This window comes from Lycium ferocissimum, chromosome 6 (assembly GCF_029784015.1).
Source record: "Lycium ferocissimum isolate CSIRO_LF1 chromosome 6, AGI_CSIRO_Lferr_CH_V1, whole genome shotgun sequence".
In the NCBI taxonomy this organism is placed as follows: Eukaryota; Viridiplantae; Streptophyta; class Magnoliopsida; order Solanales; family Solanaceae; genus Lycium; species Lycium ferocissimum.
Window position 1 is genome coordinate 69,136,275 of NC_081347.1, and position 26,000 is coordinate 69,162,274.

The following is a 26,000-nucleotide window of genomic DNA, read 5'->3' on the forward strand; positions in this document are numbered from 1 at the left end:
AGGTTGCATCCAAGGTTGTCGGCAGAGGAAAAGGTCGCGGTGCAAGCAAAGTAACCTCACGGTTGCGCGATGAAGATCAAGTCAAAGAAACAAGGGCTACAAAGAAGCCCACTGCACCTAGCAGGCAAACCTCACCATCCGAAAGTTCTTCCTCGTCTGATGAGGAGGGTTCTTCTAGTTCGTCGAGCCATAGTAGACCCAGGGAGGCTGTCACACCACCACACCGGTCACAACCACCCATTAGACAGCCTACTGCGGAGGAGCACAAGCAAGAAAGAAGAGAAACTGACATCCGGATGAGGGATGTGTATGAGCAGGACCTCCGATTTTCTGTGGAGGAGTCTGAAGATTTGTACAACAAAGGGTGTGAGCTAGCAAAGCATGAAGGGCAGGACCCGAAAAGAAGTATTTTTGAGGAACGGAACGTCAGCTTCGAGGGTCTCGATAGGTATCCGGGCATACTTGACACTCTCCGCTTTCACAAGTTAGAGTTTTTGAAAACCCCTGTGGAGTCCTACATCCCGATTCTTGTTCGGAAATTCTACGCTTCTTTTGGGGCTGCTGTATTCAAAGCACAGAAAAAAAAGGCAGCGCGCAACTCAAGTGTCGGCCATGAAGGAGGTAATAGTGCACAAAAAGAAGATTGATGTTTCTCTGATGGCCATCAATAAAGTACTATTCGGGGAGGATTATAGTGCGCCTACAGCGGCGGAAGAAGAAGAGTTTGTCTACAAAATTGCACAAAAAGATACAGTCCCTATCAGAAAATGAATGGCCTCAGTGATTGCACAGTCGGCAGATCCCGAATGGGTAATAGTGCCAAAGTTGACAGCCACTACGAGGATTTGGAAAAACACCCTAACACCTGAAGCAAAGTTTTGGTGGCAGGTTGTTTTGTTTCGCATCCGTCCTACCCAGCCAGATAATTATTTGACTCCGGACAGAGCAGTTCTTGTGGCTGCCCTTATGTCAAGGTATAAGATCAACATTGGAAGACTGGTAGTCGTAGATCTTCGGGAGAGAGCCACACAACCAGCCACTTCCCTGGTTCATCTATGTTTGCTTACGCTTTTATGCTTGCTAGAGGAACCAGAAACCTTCCCCTTTATCGACCACAGTGTGGTCGCCAAGAGTATCTATGACATCACAAAGGGCAGAGATGATATATTGGGCCAAGGTACATTGCCATCTGCCTCGTCTTCTGAGGCGCCGGAGGGGACGCGGCATCGGATGTTCTACACCAGCTATTATGCGCCGAGGCAGGCGATGCGGGTTCGCCCACGGATTCGATGCTCCTGCCAACCGATTATGCTCCACGGCCCATGCCGCCCAGGCTCCACCTACTTCGGGTGGTCCCACCTCTTCCCGGAGCGAGCCCGCCCGGCTCAGCCCATACCGGGAGTCCCACCAGAACTTGCGAGGAAGATGATTTTCAACCGAGAAAATTTTGGGCGTGGTCTGGCGACAGAACGCAACGAGCGAGTCGAGCGAGATCATGGCCAGCTGAAGTTGTACACGAAAAAGGCTATTGATGCAACTTTAAGGCCGATAAACGGATGGCGATGACCACCTACGGATCCACTCTCGAATAGATGGCATTGAGAACGAGAATGCGGAGGCGACTACGACACACCGCTGTGGAGGTGGGGGTGTTCGGAGTGAGTTGCGGACACTAAAGGATGATGTGCAGAAATTGAAGGCACAGGAAGTGGCTGCTGTGACGGACCAGATTTCGAAAGTACACACAGAGCTGGTACAGAGCTTGTATCAGTCGGTTGAGAGTTTACTTGGGGATGATGAGATTGAGGAAACGGTCGATGAGGAGCATGAGGAGGAGTTGGAAGAGGATACCCACTCTTCGGCTAAAGGGAAGCGCAAGAGAGTCGCGCTAGATGATGAAAACCTTGATCCATTCTCAAGAGTATTGAACCGTTTGATGCCATGCGCCTACAGAATGAGGAGGAGGAGCGGCGAACATTGAAGAAGATCCGACATGAGTCCCGGTTGAGTTCTGACACCACTGGAGCGACTTCTAGCTCAGCCCATCCCATGCAGCCGGCTCACCCTATTTCTGCTTCACCAGGCCCGGGGCGGGCGGGACTACTAGTGTTGACAAACGATACGGTGACTGGGCGAACACACCACCATTGCCCCTACCTCCGAGGTTATCCAACCTCATGATGCTGCAGCAGATCCAAGCGCCTAGTGCGCTCCAGGGTGGCCCTACATTCTATTGATGGATTATATAGATGCCTTGAGGGCAATGCATGTTTCTAAGTTGGGGGTGTAGGGTAATTGTTGGTATTGTTTTGGTATCGGATATTGTTTTTTTTTTTTGTTTTTTTTGTTGGTATTGTTTTTATTTTAAATTGTGATATTAAGTATATGTTTAAGACCCTCTCGGCTGTTCTTTGCCATGTGTTCTTTTCCCGAGGGGTGTTATTTTATGTTGAACCTGGCATGTTTAGGCTGTTTAGTTAAAGTAAAGTAAGGATGACTTAAGTGGTGGTGGTCCGTGTTTTCTAGCATATATAAAAGTGTTTTACAAGTCAATGATATCCCTCCAAAAAATAATTTGTGATGTACATCAAGAATGAGTTGTTGATATTGACATGTATCTTTCTTTTAATGACATTGCAAATAAAAGGTGTCCATGTGTGTGAAATCTTCAAACGGAAGTCAAGTCAGAGTATTTAAACAATCATTGTGCCATTGTGTTGTGAGTTCTTAGTTTCCATTTGTGTATAATGCTTGTAATCTATAACTTGCCCGGTTGGTCGTGCGAGAATTCTAAGGAGGGTTTGATTGTGAAGTGATCTTAGGCTTTCTTTGTTTTGACTCCAGAGCCTGTTTATCTTAAATGAGCCTAGCCTATACAGAAAATGATCCGTAGTCTCCCATTTTGAGCCTATAAACTTTTTCTTTGATTAGCCGTTAACTAACCTCCATCCCTTCTGTGAATAAACCCATTTGGCACCAAGTTCATCTTTGATACTAAAGAATGACAAAAGAGGCTAAAAGCCTAAGTTGGGGGTGATAAGCGAAAGATGTGGAAAATGAGGCTAAAAGCCTAAGTTGGGGGTGATAAGTGAAAGATGCGGAAAATGAGGCCAAAAGCCTGTTGGGGGTGATCGTGAGTATTGCGGAGCATGATTCGGTGTGGTTGGTAAAATTAAAAAAAAAAAAAATATATAAGTATATATATTATTTATTTATAAGTCCTAAATAAATCCACGTCGGAGCTGTAGGATCAACAATAAAAGGAAGAAAGGTGAATGAAGTCAAAGTGTAGTGTCAAGGAGGGTTAGTCACCACTATCCAAATATTTATCCTCCCCATCCCTAAGCCAACGTTACAAGCTGCAAAAGTCCTAATGTGATCACAATCGAACTGTTCAAAGTTGAAGGCATTGAAAATAAAGGCAAGCCTATGGTATGTGCAAGTATGGTATGCAAATTTCTTTGTGAGTGTGAGTGTCCTTCTGTCTCTTTAGTCTCTTGTCCCATTTATTTTGTAAATATGTGTGTTGGGACATTCTTTGGTCTACGTGAGGGCATAAGGATTATAGATTGCGAATTAACTGGCTTTCCGGAAAGTGAAGTTCATGTGCATAGAGACTCCCATACTATGATTGTGTCATTAATTGAGGTTGCATAGTGAATTGCAATTGTTCTAAAATGTGCGTCTTGTGTCACAAATAGGACGTCGATAAGAGCCCAATATTTTTCTTGGATTGAAGAGTCTGTGCTAAAAATACGTGCCAAAACCACCGTAGGCATTCTTATTTTGCTAGATGTCGTGTGTTAATAGTGAGTCTTGTTGTAGTTTCTTGAGGACAAGCAAAAGCTTAAGTTGGGGGTGTTGATGTGCCGTGAATTTTGGCACATTTTATGTCTTTTCACTAGAAGTGTTGCTTGTTTTTAAGTGTTTTTACATCGTTTCTTATGTTATTTTGATGTTTTGTAGGGTTGGTTGACTAAGGAACGAAAATGACGAGAATTGCTAAAAAACGGACAACTTGGAGCAAAAGGACGGTCCGTAACTCGAGTTACGAACTGTAACGTGATCCGTAACCTAAGAGGAAGATCTAGATACATGCCGCTCAAAAGGACGGTCTGTAACTCATGTTACGGGCCGTAACGTGTACCGTAATCTGAAGAGAATTTCCAGTAAGAAGCCTAATTATTGTCGCATGTTACGCCCAGAAGGACGGTCCGTAACGCAGGTTACGGGGCGTAACGTCATGGCGTAACGCATTGGCCACTGAAGACTGAAGCCATGATCCGCTGGAAGATATAGGCTACGGTCCGTCGAAAGAAGCCGTAACGGTTAACCTAATATCAACCTAACAAAGGACGAAACTGAAGGACGGACACGATGCCGCGAAGGGTGTTTTTGTCCAGAACTGTGGCGCAATTTTTGGTCCTATAAATACTTAAAGTTAGGTTTTTAGCATTTATTCAGTTCTTTTGGGAGCATTAACTTTAAGCCTTTGATATTTGTGAAGTTGTTGGAGCATTTAAGGCATCAATTTCACCCTCATTCCACATTGTATTACTATTGTAAGTACGTTATGTTATCTTTTAAGCTTTCTTTGTTAAACAAAATGATGAGTAGCTAATTTTAGTTCTAAGGTTGTGGACCCCATGATGGGTATTATGTGAATGGGTTTCTACTATTGATATATGCATAATGATTGTTGGTATTTATTCAATCTTTGTGTTTTAGCGTTGGATAATGATTGCAAGCATTAGCCTAAGCCATTATACTAACTTTTCTTGGGAAAGAGAGTTAGCATTGGTAAGATTGAATAACAATGACTCGGGGCGTTAACCCTCGTTTAATAGACTAACTTAGGAATAAGAACAAGTCTAATTGGCATTATTAGTCGCTCTTCGATTTCAACTCTTTCGCATTTGGAAAAAAATCATAAAGAGGAAATACGGCCTGGCGTTAGGAAACATTAGGAAGTCCTTAAGAGATCGAGTGCATACTCTTAGAACAACCATTAGAAGTATATCACATTGAAACCTGAAGCATAATATCTAATCAAAGCTGGGAACACAACCTTAGTATCTCTCTCGCATTAATTACAATTCAAGTCAAAGTATTCGTTTACTTTACACAACAAATATTTCAAACTATTCGGAATAGGATTAAAGCCTCCAAAGACTAGTATCGCATACAATTCGTACCCTTTTCTCTCCATATTCCCTGTGGGATTCGACCCCAACCTTGTTTGGGTTATTATATTTGACAACGACCTCTTTACGCCACTTATAGGTGTAATTTGAGCGTATCAAACATCCGCCTATGTTGTAGCGAAAAATTCAAGTAGGTTTTATTTTAATTTCAATGAGGCGCTCGAACTTCTAGGGTTTAATCCCTTGGCAAATGCCTCTGCTACCCATTCATCAGGGACAGCTAGCTGGCAACAGCATTCGTTCCTTTTGGAACCTTATCACAAACTCGTGTAGCAACTCAACATCGCCTTGAGCAATCTTGAAGATATCTGCTTTCCTTGCTGACACCTTCTTTGCTCTAGCATGTACTTTGATAAAAGCATCTACAAATATTTTGAAAGAATGAATCGAATGCTCCGGAAGCAATGAATACCAAGTCATTGCCCTTTTGGACAATGTTTCACCAAACTTCTTGAGTAAAATGGATTCAATCTCGTCCGGCTGCATACCATTCCCTGTAAATGCACATATGTATGCAGTCACATTCTCTTAAGGATCTGTGGTCCCGTCATATTTAGGTAGATCCGGCATTTTAAACCTCTTCGAAATTAATTTAGGCGTTGCGCTTGGTGGGTACGACAACTGCGCATATCTTTTTTAATCCGGTCCCTTTAGTACCGGCGGGGCTCCTGGAATCTGGTCTATTCGGGAATTGAATGCCTTAAACTCTTTTTCGCTCCGATCCAATCGACTGTTTAATTCTTTCTCATTCTTTTCTAGCCGATTGGAAAGGGCTTCCAAGTATTGCATGATGTCCGGTGTAGTTTTGTCACCTTGGGTTTCACTGCTGCTTTCTCCGTGCTCAGCATTCATATTGGGTAAATTTGTTCCAGCATTATTTCTTCCTTCTTGCAAATCAGCAATAGCCTTTTCTTTGCTTTTCCAGCAGGTCCAGGATCTTTGCTAACCCTGAATTTGTAGCCGCCACTTCTTCTTCGCGTTCATCATTAGGAGTTTGATCATTTCTCGTATGCATGGATCCACAGGATGGAAATCTGGGCTTAATGATTCCTCACCCTTACTTCTCCTGTTGTCTGATCTCGTTCTTGTGCATTAACATTGTTCAACACTCCATCAGCTTGATTTCCAGGGTTTGTCATTTCTAAAAACTACCTAGTAACAAACATTAAAAAAAAAGTGATAAGTAAAGTAATTAGAGCAACAAAACAATATCACTATTATCCTTAGCCCCATGGTGGGCACCAAATTGTTTACCCCTAAAAAGAGTACGCTTAAATTTATTTGTGGTTTAAAGGATACGTGAATTGATTTGTTATAAATAGTGAATAAAAGGCTAATAATGACTAGAGAAATCAAATGAATAAATCAGTAAAGAATTATAAAAGCAATAATGAAATAAATAAGCCTGGGCTTTGTTGATCCTTAGAGAGAATCCTTTGATGAATACAAAAGAATGACAAGGTAAGCTTAATTGCAAAAGATTGAATAGTATGAATGGGTGTAAATAATTATTACTTGATGATCCATTTTTGAGGGCTTTAGGCTCCTTTTATAGTACAAATACATCAGCACGTAAGCCGTGATTAAATTCTAATAATGAGTAATAATAGACAATAAATCTTTGCTTTAATTCTAAATCATAACATTTGCTTCGAATCTAGACCGGTCACACAATGTTAACCTTTCATTAATGACTCGAGACAATTGCCTCGGTAGGTTTGCTCCGGGTTATCTCATTCCGACTAAGTAAGCAACGTTTTGCCTTCAACTGTCACGTGTTCCATTCCCATTGTGCCACGTGTCTAGCTATATTTTGTTATGCATACAATGTGAGTATTCAATATTTATTAGTACTTCATTACAACTCATATTATCAACTGCTTCAGTCGTTAGCACATTACTCATATTACTACTTTCCCCTATGGGAAAAAGCATTTTAGTGCAAGAAAATATTTTTTAAACCATGCTATAGTTTGGAAAAAAAAAAACACGCTAGGAAGAGCGACCACTCACAGTACGATAGCTAACTTGTTTCCAACGATCAGGTTGTCGAAATATCAAAAATCTAGAATCACAATGTAGCATTTGGGAATTAATTATCCCTAGAACTTATAAAATTACATTTACTCTAGAGTCCCAATTGCGATCTTGTGTAGAATTGAGGTGGTTTGAATTGAAATTTGAGTCCAATTCAAAGTAGAAGATGAACATGGATAAGATGAGATGTGTATGTCCTGTATATCCCTGTGTATCTCTTGTATATCACAACGTACTGTGTATATCACCATGTGATATACATGTGTTGCAGAAAGAATTTTCAACTCAATTTTAACTGCAATATTTGATTCCAAGCAAGTCCAAACCACCTTCAGTCTTCCTCAAATTATGCATTGCCTCTCTCTGGGTTTTGATATCACACTATGTGGTACGACAATCTCACGATTACAAATTTCGGATAAAACAATAAAATGTCACATTTGACCTTATCCAAAGTTTCTTCCATAATTATTAAAGAAAAACAAGGTTAAAATTAAAAATAAAGTTTATCCCAAGTTATTCAGTTTAAACCAAATACATGTTTTATTTTATACCATTGAATATTCTATTTTTAATCCAATGAATTAGACTTCTATTCATAAAAATATATCCACTAAATAATCTCGTAAATATGTAATCCTTTATTATAATCCTGGACAATTGTACTTACCCGAGGCACGGTTGGTGCAATAAGTTTGTATGTGCCAAGGAGTTGGACAATTATTATTATTATTATTATTATTATTTGGGAGTAGGGGCGGGGAAAATGGGGGAGGAATTAGAAGTTGGGGAATCGAACCTTCACCCAACAAGGTAAAAGTTCCAGTAGCCAACCAACTGAGCTACTAAGATTCCCCGAGCAGTTACTATTTTACTTTCCAGCCAAGTGCTTTTAAACTGTCTCTTACATGCAACAAAACATATTTGTGAAGACACAATTGTGAAGCAATAAAACATCTGTTTTAAATGAGAACTGTTAAATAAAGACAAGGAACTCTTGGAGAATAAAGTGAAAAAGAAAAGGCTTAATCTTTTTTGGGTTGATATACCTTATTTACAAAGAAATCATCATTAGAGAACAAACTTCTCCCAAACAAAAGAGATACAACAGCTTCAGTATTCAAAAGAACTTAAGTTTGAAGCATTTTTAACTCTTTACTACAACTGTATTCTTGAGTTCTTCATCAGGTGGATTTCCCATATCAGGCTCCTCAGCTGATGCTTCTACTTTTGTGTGTTTCAATTCCTCCAACTGCAACAACAATAAAAATATACAAGTTTGATACATGACGAAGAATTAAAACACTGAAACTTTGCATGGTATTATCACTCATTGGGACTTCAAATCGATAAAGTCACTATTGTCTTCATAGCCAAAACAATAGACACAGGGAGGCACAACAGATTGATACGAAGGGTAAATTCAACCCTCACCCCAAATCCAAGTGCACATAAGGATACTAAAACAAAGAAAGAAGAGAGTGCAACGGAAGAATAAAGGAAAAAGGAAAGAACTCAATGACCACAAGAAGAAAAATCATCTGCAATTCTAGAGGGCGGAAGAAATAACAGTGAACCAGGTCATACCTCCCTGCATCTTTCTTGATGCTCTTTGCGAAGTTCATCATATCTAATTTGCAGATCCGATAACTCAGCTTGTACCTTTTCATATTCAGACACCGTTGGACCGCCTAATTTTTGCTGGACAAATCTGAGAGATCAGAAACCAAATAATCATTTAATATTTCTCTAACAAAGAAAGACAATAAAACAATTACCAGCACAACCATGAGATCACCGTCACATTTGAGCAAAAGCTTTACGCCTATTGATATGCACGTGTAATTTTGAGATGAAACCATGATATTATAAGTTTTCCAGCCAACCCACTATTATTTTTACAAGCTATGTTAAATCATCTATAGCATTTTTTGCTTTCAATGACAATTTCACATAGACACAGTCCAAATCAAAAACAGCATGCACCTTGTATCATGGGGCAAAAGGTGATTCAGTTTGGCTCTTTTTCAAGAAATACTTACTCAAGAGCTGAAGAAGGTTTGTCATTCTGCTCGTATAGTGCCACAAGAACTAGCATGAGGAAAAACATACAAAATGAGATCAAATTCTTTTAAAAGTAATAAAGAAAAACCAAAGGCGAGCATCCACAGTAACTTAGTTTTAAGAGACCACCTTTGGTTAGAGCATCAAGAACTCCACTGGCCTCCAGATACTTCCTGAAACCTTCTTTCTTTGCTTCCTTTTCCTGTCCAAAGCACCAAATAAGTGAATTTAACAGAGGAAAGGGAGGCATCTATAAAATAACAGCACAAAGCAGATAAGGTAACAAATAGCACGGAAGTTCAAGGTAAATTAGTTGACAGGCTTTGTTACTATAAGCTCTTTGAATCACCATTATTCTAAATTGGCCTATCCTCTTTATAGATTTCTGCCATATATGTGCATTTTGGGAGGTGGTGGCAGGGTGACTGTCAAATTAACCAAAATGGATAAATTAGGTGACTTAAAATAAACAAGCTAGGAATGTTTAATTAACTGTGTACTGGACTACATAATGGCAAACTGAGCATATTTAATTTGAAAACCCTCAACATATTGGATAGGCTATTGTTGTAGCCAAGGTTTCCTAAAGTACATTCATTATATGATTTAGACCAAGCCTAACACCTAGGGCCTAGTTTGAGGTTTGGTTCTCATTCAGATATTAGGTTATATTGCTTATAAGTCTAGAGACAAATTTCTGCAAACATTAATAAGAACACCACCTCACCTTTCACATGGAGGATGGTGGCTTCCCAAAAGTACCAAAAGAACAGCTCCATAAATAAAAGCCATTACACCTTGAAGATTTTATAAGGATTACATTTGCAACCAAACAACATATAACAGAGAAAGAGCAAAATTATGATGGAACTCTCTATCTCATGTAAGTGGAGAAGGGTAAAGCGACAGGCTCATTATCTGCTGAGTTACGAAGATAGAAACAACGGATTCTTAGTTATAAGAAAGAAAAAAAAACTCCCAACCTCATCTAGTAATTTCATATATACACAAGGCATTTTTGCAAGTTTTTAACACAATCTAGCTGTATCATCAAGCTACAAAGCTAGCTGTGACCAGTTTGACTCAGAAAACAGCATCAAAGTTTTTCTTTTGGAAACCCAAGATACAAAAAGAGTCCGCACTTCATATAGGTCAAAACATTTCCAGGAGGAGTTCTCTTGCATGTTGATCAACCATTTCAGTTAGAGTTTTCACTCTTCTTTTATCTTGTCACATGGTATACAGCCACTATGATCTAAGCAGGGACCTAATAGATTCACCTACCTGGGGAAAGTGTTACGTACCAAGTTCACCAAAAGGTTTTCTTTGGTTTATAATCTTACGTTTCTTTTCTGTTTCCAATGATTGTTCTAGCAGCAATATGTCTCGTCTCCTGGAACTGTTTCTTCGCCCACATCATCACCTCGGCAGTGCCAAGTTAGTGCAACGTGATTAGGTGCAACAGGCAACATGCATGTCTTTGTCAACAATCAAATCAAAGCAGCGTACACGCACGCCCTCAAGTTCATTGACGTTAATACAAAAAATTGGACTATGAGCTATAGCGGAAGGAAGTTGAGCTCAGGTCTTCACATATTGACACTGGCTGTTCGACATGGGTGGTTAGCCAATGGATAGGACTGCTGGCTGTTCAACATGGGTGGTTAGCCAATGGATAGGACTGTCACTGTCAAATATTCTGATCTCTATGGACCTAAATACATCGACCACATAATAGTCGGAGTAGCTCAACTACAGCTTGAAAATGGAAAAATCCTTTATCCATCCACAAGAGAAAGGATGAGATTCAGATGGAAGAAGAGCTACTGCTTTTAACTAAGTCAAGAAGATTTTTACAACTGAAAACTCAGTCAACCAACAACCTTTCCATGGAGTGTGAAGCAAATGAATGTTGGTTATCTTGAACTCAAACACTTAGCCGGCGTGGCAAGATGAGTAAAAGAGATTGCTCACTGAACAATTAACCACTAATGCATTAACTAGAATGTACTGACCCTTCCAGAGATGACCGCCGAGTATGACAAGAAAGTAATCTAAACCCATAAAGGGTAGCATATAGCTTAACACAGGTTTTTCTTATACATAGAGTGGATATCCTCCTTCCAACACAATGCATCTACATCTTTTGTTATCTCCTGTTTGTTCATCTATGGATTGAGTAGCACAAATGTTCTGGTATTGGACTATCAATCCAATCATAGACCTTAAGTTATGTGTGCAGAACTGCCACTAAACATGCAGCGAACTTCACTGAATAACCCCAATCCAGAATAGCAGCTGACCAGTGTTGAAACACTAATCAAACCTAAGAGAAACACCACACAAGGTGGAAACAATGTGTTTTATGTTATCGCGATTCTTGTATGCAAATAACCATTGAACTCCTGCGGTTGTGCTATTCACCATCTGAGATAGGCAGATCCACCCTTTTTCCAGCAGATGCAGCTGGAACTACATACATAGCTAAACAATTCAAAAGTTTACACAATAATACTACTTTTGGTCCCATTGTCACAAGAGTAGTCGGTATGGTTCTGCATTCACTCCCTTCAGATCTCGAATTCTCCTCTGAATTATAGGTAGACTACAATGATGTAATTTCATCTTTGGATCATTCTCTATCCCTTTATCAGGATTCCTTTGAATATGCCCCAATTGAGGCAAAATTTCCATTTGTTGCCTTAAACCCATTACACTCGCTTAAAATTACAAATCTCTTTTTTTAGTCTTGAGTACAAATATGCACATTGGCCATCAAACACACAAATTTAAGTTAGCGGGTGCAGAGTACTACTACACCAACTATTAGGATGGGTATTAACTTGATATAAAAACGTAGATTTACCAAAATTGAATCTTTTTCACCTCCCAATTAGGGAAAGAACTACATTATAGCTGACAATTTACAGTGAAAAAGAAGTCATTTTTCTTAACTAAGAACCAGGAATTGGAGGCAATTCTATGTTCTTAACAACAATGTCAAGGAATACAAAGGAAAAAACTTACCCATTTCTATTTTTAGTCTTTGAGTAATTAAGAACAGAAATTTTAGTAAGTGGGTGCAAAGTGCCATTATACCAACTATTAGAATGGGTATTAACTTGCCATAAATACAAAGATTTGTCAAAATGAATCTTTTTTACTTCCCATTTAGGGAAAGAACTCCATTATAGCTAACAATTACTGTGAAAAAGAAGCAATTTTTCTGAACCAAGGACCAGAAATGGGACGTAATTCTATGTTCTTAACAACAATGTCAAGGATTACAAAGAACATGAAGCTAACCTATTTCCTTTTTTAGTCTTGAGTACAAATATGCACATTGACAATGATCAACAACACAAATTTAAGTAAGTGGGAATTTTGACTTGGTACAATACATTTTTTTTTTTTTTTTTTTTAAATCAAAATTGAATCTTTTTTACTTCCCCATTAGGGAAAGACCTCCATTATAACGGATAATTACTATGAAAAAGAAGCAACATTTCTGAACCAAGAACCAAAATGGGAGGTAATTCTATGTTCTTAACAACAATGTCAAAGGATTACAAAGAAAATGAAGTTTACCATTTCTTTTTTTAGTCTTGAGTACAAATATGCACATTGACCGTGAACAAGAACACAAATTTAAGTTAGTGGACCATTAGACACACTATTATAACGTGTATTAACTGTACAAATATACATATTTATCAAAATTGAATCCTTTTTTACTTCCTAAATCCTAATTAGGGAAGAACTCCAGTATAGCTGACAACAACAACAACATACCCAGTAAAATCCCACCAAGTGGGGTCTGGGGAGGGTAAATTGTACGCAGACCTACCCCTACCTTTTGACGGGTAGGGAGGCTGTTTCCGATAGACCCCCGGCTCAAAGAGAGATGAAAAAGTATCAGTAACAATAAACAGTAATAACAAGCAGTAATAACTCAAGATAATAGGACGACGTAGTAAAAAGAACAAGCAATCCAAAGCAGTATAACAAGACATGGCAAGCTACTATCAAACACAAGGGCCTACAAGAGTAATACTACAACTACCAGTATGCCCAGTTAGGTGACAATTACAGTGAAAAAGAAGCAATTTTTCTGAACCAAGAACCACAAATGGGAGGTAATCTAAGTTCTTAATAACAATGTCAAGGATTGCAAAGAAAATGAAGCTTACCATTTTGTTTTTCAAGTCTTGATTACAAATATGCACATTGACAATGATCAAGAACACAAATTCAAGTAAGTGGGTGCCCGGTACCAATACACACACTAATATGATGAGTACTAACTTAGTATAAATATACAGATTTGTCAAAATTGAATCATTTTTACTTCCCAATTAAGGAAAGAAAGAACTGCATTATAGCTTACAATTACAGTGAAAAAGAAGCAATTTTTCTTAACCAAGAACCAGAAATGGAGGTAATTCTAAGCTATTAACAATAATGTAAGGGATTACAAAGAAAATAAAGCTTACCATTTCTCTTTTTTTTTTCAATGGGATTTCAATTTCCAAGCTACTCCAATGGTGAAATTCTTTTCCCCCTTTTTGGTACAAAGAAAATAAAGCTTACCATTTCTCTTTTTTTTTTCAATGGGTTTTTTTTTTTTTTAAAGGGTGGGCCATCATATAAATAGAAAAGTTCTGAATATGAATTTACAAAATATAGGACTTCTACTCAACTAGCAATATAACAAACATATGTTACAATTTTACATTATTGTTGAGTACTGATTATGATTCTTAGATATATATTTTGCTTATAAGAGTTTCAATTAGGAAAAAAAATACTAGGTAATTTTTTCATTTGTTTAAAAAAGATTCGTGATTTTTCGGGGGTTTGAAAAAAATAACAAAAGCTAAATATAAAAAATAATATTGTTAATGAGAATCAAACCTAGGATGCTAGATACAATTTTGAACACACTAGACCACTTGAGCTGACATTTTGCATATGTTCAGGGTGTTTAAAAGTTAATATATGTACATAAATATACTGTAATTTTTTGTCGAGAGTGTTCGGGTAAACGCCCTCACCTCCACTTAAATCCGCCCCTGCTTGGTGGACAGAGTTATATGATAGTATGGTACATGTACTAGTGGTAACTGGTAAGTAGTGAGTACCCCTAAAACAAATTTTATGTTTGGACACCATGATTTAAAAAAACACTGAAAATATTTCAATAAAGACTTTAATACATCTAAGAAAAAAATTCACTATTAAGTTCTCTTATTTTTATTAATTTTTAATTTAAACTACAAGTCAATTGGTCTAAATATATATATTTCATTAAAGTAAGATCTCTCTCTCTCTCTCTCTCTCTCTATATATATATATATATATCTGGAAAACAATCGAAAATACTCTTGAACTATGCGAAATTGAACACAATATCTTTTGTTAATAGTTTGGTAAAAGAAACAAAAAACACTAATTATGCCTCTGATGTTGTTTTCCTTTTTAATAGAAAATAAACAAGAAAAGAGTTCTTTAAAAATAATATTTTTATTACGAAAAGAATGTGTTTAAAAAGAAAATAAATAATATGTTTATTATGAAAACAACATTTTTATCCAATTAAGTAACAATATGAATATTTTTGGACCAAACTATTAACGACAAGGAATTTTTGGGCCAAACTATTAACAAAGAATATTTATATCCAATTTCGCATTATTTAAGGACATTTTAACCCTTTTCCGGTATATATTTCATGACGTAAGAAATTGACGAGTTTGACAAACGTGAAAAGAAACTATTTTTAATCCTTTTCCAAAAGCTATCAATTTATTATAGGAACTTTCAATTAGCCATGAAAGAATTATACATATAACACAAGGGGTTCTCTATATTTATCCAATTCATTCCATTTTTGTTACTTCCATTACATCTTATACGATTTAATTCGATTTAAGAGGTTGATTTAATAGTATTTTTTCATAATAAACTATTGAGAAAATTTAAAAAATATACAAGTTGGTCACTTACATTACAAAAAAATAAGGTAAAATTTCTCAAATGACTACCTTATTGTAGCTTCCTACCATTTGTAGCTATCCTTTTTAATATTACCATTCGTAGCTTTTGTGTATGTTTTCGCATGTAAATATACATGAGCATTAAAAAAAAAAAGGGCTCCTTTATTTCAATTGTAACGGTGGTGGTATTAAATGAGAAATTAAAATATTTTTTACCTTCTTTTTCGCAAAATCTCCTGTAATATTCTCTTTCCTTACACGTTTCTCTCTTCTTCCATGCATTCTTCAACATTCAAACGTAAAAATTCAAATTTCAAATTTCAAATTAAATCTTCACGAAAATACATTGACAAAACAAACACGATCAATCAACGGAAATGTATTTGAAGTTTTCAATATTGATTTCGTTTTTTATTTAATGATGTATTTGATAGCATAACTAATGTATTTGACGTTTTCCAATCAAACTCCGTGTATTTTATATTAAATATCATGTATTTGTGTGATAACAATTTGCATCACTCATGTATTTAGTGGTAATGTATTTGAAGTTTTATATTGATTTCGATTTTTTATTTACCCATGTATTTGATAGCATAACTAATGTATTTGAAGTTTTTCAATCAAATCCCATGTATTTTTAAATTAAATCTCATGAAAAGATTGCATCGCCCCATGTATTTGATGGGATTAATTTGAACAAAATACATAAATATATTTATTATGTATTTGCGTCAACATTATTTACAACTAGATAAATGATGGAATTAATTTGAACAAAATACACAAATATATAGAAAAACTTAAAAAATACACCACCAACCACAACAATTGGTAGTTATATCATAGAACATACACAAATACATATATTTTTCGTCTTCTCAAAACCCTAAAAAATCTGTCTCCCCTTCTCTCTTGTTAAGAATATTTTAACCATGGCACTAGGGTAACAATATTCCACCAAGTTGATTTTGTGGAAGAATAATAACACAAATAGCGAAAATTTGACGAAACAAAGGAGATGGGATAGAAACTATTTTTTTCCTTTTTTTTGAAAAAAAAAGAAAGAATACACGAATCTTCTTGATTGGTGAGAATGGAAGTGAAATTTTTGCAAGGGTGAAGAGATGAAAGACGATCATAAAGGTAAGAAGTTATGAAAAAGGAGAGAATGATAATGTATATTAAGTGATTAATATTCGTTTCATTCCAAAGGGGATATGAGATTGGGAGTGCTAATTTTTAGGTGTATTTCTAAATTAATTCAAAAATTCTTAAAGAGGTATAATTTAAATTAGAAAAGTATTTAGTTATTATTAGTAATTAAAATAAAAGGTAATTATTACACTAATTATGTATTAGAAGTAGCTATAACGCGTAAAAATTCCTCTCAAAAGGATTTACATTATAAAAAATAGCCCAAAATATATAAATATATACAGATACTTATATCAATATATACAAACATATAAGAAGGTAAGGAGAGAAAAATTTAGATTATTTTTTATAAAAGCTAAGAAAATAGGTCAATTTTGATAGCATTCACCAATTTGTCTAAACTATTTACCCTCCAAAAGCCGAAGCCTAGTGGCATTTCAGTTTGGAACAATTCTTTTGAGGAACAAATAAATAAAAGGGAAGACTGAACACCAATTGTCTGTTCATAACCAAAATCAAGATTCTCAAATCCCATTTATTGGAAGAATTAGAGATATGGAGAAGAGTAATGAGGAAAATGTTGCTTTTCTTGATCGTACTTCTCGTGCTACCAGAGGCAAACGGTAAAATCAAGAATTTGTTTTGGGATTATTTCTTGTGTCTATATAATTGTATGGTACGTTAATTTTTTTTTTTTTTTGGGATTTTTGATATGACAGGATGACCAGATTGTTGGATGATGAATTAGAAGAGGATGAACTTTTCTGGAATCAAGAAGCTCTTAAAGATGTATGTTCTTTCAATTTGTTTATCTTACTTTTCTTTTTTGGCTAAATCTTTAATTCCAACTTTCCACGTGATATATTTAAGACATTTTATGTATCTTTAGTTTAGGACCACAAGATTCAAAGGTCTTTCTTTACTTTTTTAAACTCCGTGTCAAGTCAAAATCAGACAAACAAATTGAATCGGAGGGAGTAATACATTTCTTTGTGTCTCTTGCAAGTGCAGCCAGTAGGTAGAAGCTTATGTTTAATGTCTGTATGTTAAGGATTTTTTGGTTGTGTTCGGAACGGTGGAAAATGTTTTCCAGACTTATTTTCTTGTGTTCGGTACGTAAGCAAAAAGAAAATATTATCCTAAAAGCATTTGTATTTAATCTAGACGAATACTATGGGAGGTAGGAGTGGGGGCAGGGGTGTGGGGTGGTGGGGATGGGGTGGGGGTGAAGATGTGTGTTGGAGGGTGGGGAGGGCTGTGAAACTTGTTTTCCCTAATTCCACTAGGGACTTGTTTTTCTATAGAACATGTGCTCCAAAAATTTGGCCTACCGAGCATGGAAAAACTAGAAAACAGTTTCCTCCATACCGAACACACCCTTTATTTTAACTTTGTAGAAAAAGATCATTTTTTTACTATCCTGGAGGTTTTTCCTTGAGGGGTGGGGGCCTTACAACGAGTTGGATAGGCATGTTCAATGGAAACAAGAAGGGGTTCGTTAGCTTGTTATTTAATGTGAAACAACAAAATGGATTCTGGGTTGGAAAGTTTGCGAACTAATAAACCAGAAGCTTTAGTATCCGATGTGTGTTTAGTGGGGATTATTGAGGCCTACTGGCTTTTAGAGATTCTCGTTTCTTTGCTTTCTCTGGCAAGTCTAAAAATAGCATTAACGCACAAAGAATGATATTCCGTTTTTGATAAAGGAGCACAAAAAAGAATGATGAAAACTGGGGAAAGTTTGTTCTCTGAAATAACTGCTGCCTCTTTACTTTACTTATCTACAATAATTATGATAATCATTATAATGCAGCCTCCATTATGCCCAGCAGTAGTAGTTGGAATGCAATCTTTTACCCAAATCATAGGTCTTGACTTCTCGAATGAATGGATGTAATCAGGCCTGGAAGTTTTAATTTTTAATTGGTTTGGCAATCCAGAGCCATTAAGCTTCCGTAAAATATTTGGTTTGTCCTTGTTTGGCCAATTTGCTAATTGAATTTAATGAGCTTTTGCTTGGATCCATCCCAGGAAGAGAATGACATTGAATATGAAGAGGAAGGGGAAGCTGTTGATGTTTTCGACAGTGACTTTGATGAAGATGTAAGTCCTAAGTGTTCCGTTTCTCATCACTGAACTTCTCATTTCACAGATTTTAGTGATTGTTTGGTTAGTTGTACTGGTAGTTGTAGCTTAGAAGGGTATGTTTATCTGGATAAATCTGTTCTCGTGTGACGTATGTTGAAAATGACTGACCTATTGTTGTTATCAGGAACCCGAGCCTGATGATGAAGGAGAAAAGGAACCAGATGAGAGGTTTGACTCATTTAAGTTGATGGGAAGTATCTTTTTTAGTTTCATATGGATAGTCTTTAAATTATACTCTTCTCTTTTCTATGGCAGGGAACGGACCAAAAAGCGATTGATCCCTCCAGGAAGACCATCTGCAAAGAAGAAAAAGAAAAAGAAAAACCTTACCAAGTCAGAAAAGGAACCCCAAGAAAATGAAGAAGCTCCAGATCAGTCCACCCCTTCTGAACATCATGATGCTCATGATGATACTGAAGCAGAAAGAACAATTAGGAAATCAACAAGAACAGCTGTCATTGTAAAGCAAGCTGAAAGGGAAGCCATTTGTGCAGCCATGCAGGCAACAAAGAAGGTTTGGTGCTTGCACTACAGTGCTATTTGTCATGATAATACTAACTATAATTTTTACTGAAAGCTTTTATTCTTGTTTGTTTATTTAGTTTGTAATCCTGTGCCATATGCTGGTTTTTCTTGATTTCAGAAAACATTACTTGGACACTGAATTAGAGTTTGTTTTTACTTTCTACCAAAATTTGGGTTTGTATCACTATCTTCTGATTATGCTTCTATTTCTTCAGCCTATAAAAAGAAAAAAGGAAGGTGAGGAAAAGAAGATGACTCAAGAAGAGATGCTTCTCGAAGCAGCTCAAACAGGTATGGGTTCATTTCTTTACTCTATAAAATTGCTTTCAGTTCTTATCCGTGCATTTTCCACTAACATACCTGTCTTTCACAAAAATGGCAGAGGTCATGAATCTGAGGAATTTAGAGCGGGTTTTAGCAAGGGAAGAAGAAGTCAAGAAAAAGGCTATCGTGCATAAAGCAGTTTATACTGGCCCTCAGATTCGATACATATCCACAAATGGCAAGTTCCTTACCATAATTTGGGACTCCTAAAACTTTACACTCTTTATCTATATCATAAAACATTTCATATACTATAGCTGCTTCCACTTGAAATGCTTTTTTGTTGGATACTCTTGTGAAAACTTAGTTGTTTGCTATCATTCCAAACCATGCATGTTAAGGGTGTCTTGCTCCTTGCAGGTTCTACCTATCTAGAGTTTGTCAATGGAGCATCTTTCAGTAAACAGATCTCAACAACATCCCCTCCATGTAATTACAAGTCTTGATATATCCCGTTCCTCTCTCAGTTTACATTGCCCTAACAATCAGCATCATAGGCATGGGTGATTCCACATTGCTAAAGTTTTTCAGATGTTATTTATCACAATTTATTCAGTTATTATTAAATCTGATTCTCTTAGGTGCATATTCAGTAACCGTTTTTTGTTTTCTTTGTGATTACCTGGTTCTTAATAATGTCTACCTAAGTGCTTGCCCGAGTGGAATTAATTGTAAGGGTCTAATTGCCCTGTGTTTATGGAATTTATTGAAACATGTAATCCTTCAGAATAAACCGAAAGCGTATTGTTCGTAGAGATCAACAAATATATCATGCTGTCCTGAACCTTCTAAATGAGCAATTAATTATCATCGGAATTTCGGACGGTCTCCGATTTGTATAAACATTCCTTCAGCCTTCACATTTATTTTATTTCTAGCTTTCGTTTCCTATAAAACACTACTATGGTCACATGAGGTCTCTCTGATTGGGATTAGGAAGATGTGTTTGCTGTATGAAGCTTTATGAAGGCGGAGGAGTCATTAGTTCAACATCTAAGTTTTCAGAGTAGAAACTTTCCTAGCTCTAACTTCTCTAATGAAACTGTTCTTATTTTTCTCTTTACTCAAAACCATATGAACTAAGAACTATCTGAAGTATTTGTTGTCGTCTAAACTAAAAGAAACATATGAATGTTTCTGGGTAAGAGATTCAAATTCGGGCACTTATCCGTTATAGGTGAAGTTCAGCTTGTTTGCTCTATTTGCCAAGCTTCCTGGACATTAGCTTTGTAATTTCCCATCAGAAATCTGTACTCTATTCATGAGAAACAAAGCCTTATTGAAAGAGGAAATGGTGCTTACATTGCTTATTGTACACTAGCTTTCTGGCACATACTGTACACGACTTCTGTTTCTTTTTTTGAGCAACTAATCTGAGCTTCTAAGGCTGTAGAAGTCTTATCATTTTTGCAGCTTAGTTCTTTCAAAATGTTCCAACCAGCTTATGATTATTGACTGGTTTCATCTTTACAGACCCCTAGAAGGCAGTGTGTGCGATTACTGGGTTGCCTGCACGGTAACATGCTCTTCCACATTCTCTTACTGTTTACTTTTACCAAGTGTATGAACTCTAGCAATCATGCTCACTATAACTTGTAGGTCTAGCCTTTTTTTTTGATAAGTAAAGATTCATCCAGTAGAAGGCATCCAGCAGGTGCTCAATATTTACAATACAAAAGGTTTAACTCCTTTGAAATGAGAATCTGTTAGTTCTCGAGGTATTCCTGAGCACGGGAGTATCCATCAGAGCTAGTCATTTGAAGGTCCTAATAAGAATTTTCCTCTCCTCTCTTCTCTTAAATTGGAGTATCCATCAGAGCTAGTCATTTGAGAGAGGTCTCTAATTGCAGCTGAATGTCTGCCCTGGTTACTCCTCTCTTCTCTTAAATTGGCAGTTTAAAATCTCCACCCGATACCCAAGGAAAATCCCAGTAACCTCTAGCAGCAGACAATTCAAACCACAGGTCTCTTCTTTGGCTCCTTTTGATAGAGCTATAGACCCCCGAGAAGATCCATGTAAAACCATTGATGGTGCTTCTTAGGAGAAATGGAGAACATGAATGGAAATTTTTATTTCCAGCACCTCTTGTCCCAGATAAAAACAATGCCCATTTTTCTTCCTTCAGCCTGTTTAAAAGTGTTGTCAGCCCATCTATTAGTCCATTTTCCTAATTCCAGAAGGATCCCAAGACACTTCTTTTGCATCTTATAGGCAATATGTATCAGCCCTCTGTCACAGCATCAGCATTTGACAACTTTGCGCTTCTGTTTTTTATTGAGCCCTCTTACATTCCAACTGATCATCTTGAGCTTCATTTATCCTCAATTTATTTGACATTTATTTCACCATCTCCCAGATATGTGCTTGCACATCAACTAATCTCATTGGTTTCTAGGATGCTTTGAAGTTTATCAGAGAACCTTTCAACCAAACATCTCTCCAGAATGTTAGTGTTTATTCTGCTGACTCCTCATGAAGAATCTGGTCCTGTCAATTTCTATTTCTTGTATCCAAATCTGTGGTGTTGGCCATTCAGTTGGTCCCACGAACTCAGTGTAACTCTTCGATCTAAATGTCTGAGAAGGTGATGGTGGATAGCTGATGCTTTTCTCTATGTACCTCTGGATTTTACATGCAATGTCTGACCATCCTCCCTGTTTCATTTGTGCTCTGCAACCTCAGGCACTTCTTTCATGGTGTTGCAAACTCATAACTACGATTTCCCTTCAATTTCTGTCTTGCTTAGAAAGGTTCTCCTCTTTTCAGTCCAGATGAATATTTCTGTGTCTTCTTCAACTTGGAAGCAAACCAGATCTTTCTTTACCTTTTTGACTATATATAGAGTAAAAATTAATTTCTACAAGTGTACAAACAAATCTTTCTCTATCAACTAATATCCCAATTTTTAACCAAAAATATTTGAAGTATACACGTATGTTAGTCTTCATACTCTCTACTACTGTAAGATCTCCAGGGAAAAACTTGTAGTCTAGCTTGTTCTCGCTTGATTCCTTTTGTTTTCTCCCAATCTGTCATCTCTCTTGCATTGGTACAGACACGGGTCGGGGCACACCTCCATTTTGGATCGCTCAAACAATGTGTGGTGTTTTTTCTCAGCTTCCTTGTTTCTTAGCTTGACTCTCTCTCTCTCACCCCTCTCTCACACAATCTAATATTGGAGCTCTATACTTTGTTCCCTTGGATAATTTTCTGTGTTTCTGTAAGCTTCCCTTATTTTATTGCTTAAAACTGTAGAGAGATTACAGATGTGTACACGACATGCTGTTCGTCATGCTGTAGTAGATGTATTGTCATCTCTCTCTGGCACATCTTTCTTTGTGTAACAGTTTTAATCTGGATGTCTATTGTATTATTGATTAAGTGTTGTTTTTATCATTGATGATATTTAGGTATCGTGACCCGAAGACTGGGCTTCCATATGCAACTAAAGAAGCATTTAAGATCATTCGTCAACGGTAAGGATTCATTTAACTTAATATTGAGTGATGAATAATGATGAATGAAAAATCTTGTCCTATTATTTCAATTGTTCTTGGTATGATCTGTTATGATTGTAGTTAGGAGTTAAGTCAGAGCGATTTTCATACTTGCTGTACGAAGTGCAACTTCTTATGATTTGGCTTTTACTATAGAATTGGCTTTTCTAGCAAGATTATTTAGGGGGAGATGCAAATCTCGTAAGAGAAATGCTATCATATCAGTTCTATGAATTTTCTTGCATTACATGAACAATGTTTTTGGCTTCTTTACTCCATGCTTTTGGAATTGAAAAAATTAAAATAAAGCAAAGATATAAGGTGGAGTTTGCAATGAAAGTAAACAGAGAAAAAGGTGTAAGGCTATGATGCTTGCTGCACTCCTTAATTTTCCTCTTCCTATGGCATTGACTTCCACTTTGCTTTCAGATTAAGATACTTCCGTAGTTTTCGTCGAACTGTGATTTTTAAAGAGAAAGGGACTATATATACACGATGGTCGGAGAATGAACTAGTAGTCCATAAGTTCTGCCATTGATAAAAGCGGTCACAGTTTTACTCTTTCTTCCCTATACTTCTCACTCATGGTTTCGGCGTAAAATTAGAAGATGCCTAAGTTGTGAAAAAAAAAATGCTTGTTTTGCGCTCAGTCTGCAAGGTTCAATTCCTTTTAAGTACTACATGCATAATTCGCTCGCCTTACTTTATAAAAATCGTTCATGTCATTCATAAAATTACTATTTTTCTCATCTTACAGACTTGCTGATGAAAGTAGCAGGGCTCGGGAGGAAAAGCATAATGATGAGTTGTCTCGGGCGATTTCTGGGCAAGGATTTACCTCGAGACGAAAGAGGTCAACAATTCAAAATAGTAGACAAACGCCATATTCACGAGTATTTGCTCGTTTCTGCAAGTTTCCTGCTGATGACATCATTTCTGTAGATTCAGAATAGATACTATGTACACTCTAATTATCTTTATTTCTAGTCTAGGTTTGTAGAAATGCAGAGGTAGCTTGTTTTGATAGATTAGCTTGTAAAATCACTCAAGAAATTTGAATGACCTTTATATGAAAAATGGAGCACCTCGCATGTAACCCATCTGAACCTACCAAGGTAGGGCTTACTCTGTCTCATTTTACGTGAAGATGTAAGGTGTTTGGCACATAATTTAAGAAAAAAAAGATTCTTTTGAGAACTTGTGGTCTTAGACATATTTATGTGGCTATAGAATTGTGTTATTTATCTTGCATTTTACCGCTAATGACATGATTGGACCCTCACCTGTCACCATCACATTTTGAGATAAAAAGGCCAGTGGAACTTTCACCTATCATTATGTGGTCTTACACATATTTATGTGGTTATAGAATCGTGTTATTTATCTCAAACATCAGCATTTTGCCCCTAATGACATGATTGGACCCTCACCATCACATTTTAAAATAAAAAGGCAAGTGGAACTTCCGCGTATCACTTATTTAAGATGGTACTAGTTTTTAATACATTAAGCTTATTTATCAATTTTTTAAAAGATTTTAAACTTTATGTCCAGTCAAATATCGACACATAAAATGGGGCGGAGGCGATATCTTTAGTTCAACAGCAACAACAAACCCAGTGTATTTCCACAAGTGGGGCTTGAGAAGGGTAGGATATATGCAGATTTTATCCCTATCTTTGTAGGGTAGAAAGGTTTTTTCCGATAGACCCTTGGCTCAAAAGGAACGTATCGAATGCAGGATTGTAAGAAAAACAAAACAGCAAAATAACATATTAGTACAAGACAAGTGCAACAAAAAATAGTAATACACAAGGCAGTATTTTTAGTAGTCTTTGAAATTTCTGCGTCTCCATATAAATGGCTCTTAGAGTTCAATTGAGGTTTATTAGTTTTCAAAAAAGTATGTAACCTAACAAAAAATATTCCTAATCGTTCAGTTTTTTTTCATGAAACAAATGAAGTACTCGTTCTAGTATAGACCTACCTATTATTTTACTGTGAGATCTTCTCAAAAACCATCTTAATTTGGGGCTAAAATATTTAGTAAACATAGATAGGGAATCAAATTGGACTTTTCTTCAACAAAAGGTCAATTTACTGCACAGACAAAGCTGATCAGTTACTGCTTTGTACTCCGATACAAATTCTACAAATGTCAACATCAACAACAAATAAAGGTAAAGAAATCCACGATATATGATTCTTCCAATTTTTAACTTTTTGGTCAATATATTAAGGCCATACGTGTCCACATGTGATAAAAGTACTAATTCAATCATCTTGATAGTGTTATTTAATGCTGACATCATTGATAGAAATCCACGATATATGATTCTCACACACACACACATATATATATATATATATATATATATATATATATATATATATATATAATATCATTGATAGTGCTATTTGATACGATATCATTTATGTTCTCATTGTCCACATGTGATAAAAGATTTTTCACACACACATACATGTATAATTCAATCATCTTGATAGTGTTATTTAATGCTGACATCATTGATGTTCTCATCGTTCAGGGCGGACCTAGCTTAGAAATTATAGGTTCACATGAATTTAAGATTTTTCACACACACATACATATATATATATTAATTCAATCATCTTGATAGTGCTATTTGATGCTGATATCATTTATGTTCTCATTGTCCAGGGCGACCTAGCTTAGAAGTTATAGATTCACATGGATTTAAGATTTTTCACACACACATACATATATATACTAATTCAATCATCTTGATAGTGCTATTTGATGATGATATCATTTATGTTCTCATTGTCCAGGGCGACCTAGCTTAGAAATTATAGGTTCACATGAATTTAAGATTTTTCACACACACATACATGTTTACACTAATTCAATCATCTTGATAGTGCTATTTGATGCTGATATCATTTATGTTCTCATTGTCCAGGGCGACCTAGCTTAGAAGTTATAGATTCACATGGATTTAATATTTTCCACACACACATATTAGTTAAGATTAGAAAATTGACTAAATATATATATAAATAC

At 36.4% G+C, this 26,000-nt stretch overlaps 2 protein-coding genes across 4 annotated transcripts; one reads left to right on the plus strand and one right to left on the minus strand.

The window, feature by feature from the left end:
* Nucleotides 1–8,179: 8,179 nt before the first annotated feature.
* LOC132060201 (uncharacterized) lies at nt 8,180–13,875 on the minus strand. 2 transcript variants are annotated; one of them, XM_059453116.1, is made up of 5 exons: nt 13,799–13,875; nt 9,435–9,507; nt 9,284–9,332; nt 8,829–8,952; nt 8,180–8,493 (listed from the first exon to the last, which is right to left on the minus strand). In XM_059453116.1, the coding sequence occupies exons 1-5, from the start codon at nt 13,799–13,801 to the stop codon at nt 8,389–8,391; spliced, it is 354 nt and encodes a 117-aa protein (XP_059309099.1). In that variant the 5' UTR covers nt 13,802–13,875; the 3' UTR covers nt 8,180–8,388. The 2 variants fall into 2 exon arrangements, with proteins under 2 accessions (XP_059309099.1, XP_059309100.1); XM_059453117.1 differs by lacking the exon at nt 13,799–13,875 and adding an exon at nt 13,496–13,518.
* Nucleotides 13,876–16,948: 3,073 nt separating this feature from the next.
* On the plus strand, nt 16,949–24,151 carry LOC132060202 (SWR1 complex subunit 2). 2 transcript variants are annotated; one of them, XR_009415897.1, is made up of 11 exons: nt 16,949–17,082; nt 17,179–17,248; nt 18,491–18,562; nt 18,732–18,775; nt 18,863–19,121; nt 19,348–19,423; nt 19,515–19,634; nt 19,817–19,885; nt 20,930–20,972; nt 22,868–22,933; nt 23,712–23,786. XR_009415897.1 is itself a non-coding variant. In XM_059453118.1 (10 exons), exons 1-10 carry the CDS (start codon nt 17,015–17,017, stop codon nt 23,894–23,896), a joined length of 1,029 nt encoding a protein of 342 aa, XP_059309101.1. In that variant the 5' UTR covers nt 16,949–17,014; the 3' UTR covers nt 23,897–24,151. The 2 variants fall into 2 exon arrangements, 1 of the variants encoding a protein (XP_059309101.1); XM_059453118.1 differs by lacking the exon at nt 20,930–20,972 and having other exon boundaries at nt 23,712–24,151.
* Nucleotides 24,152–26,000: the final 1,849 nt, after the last annotated feature.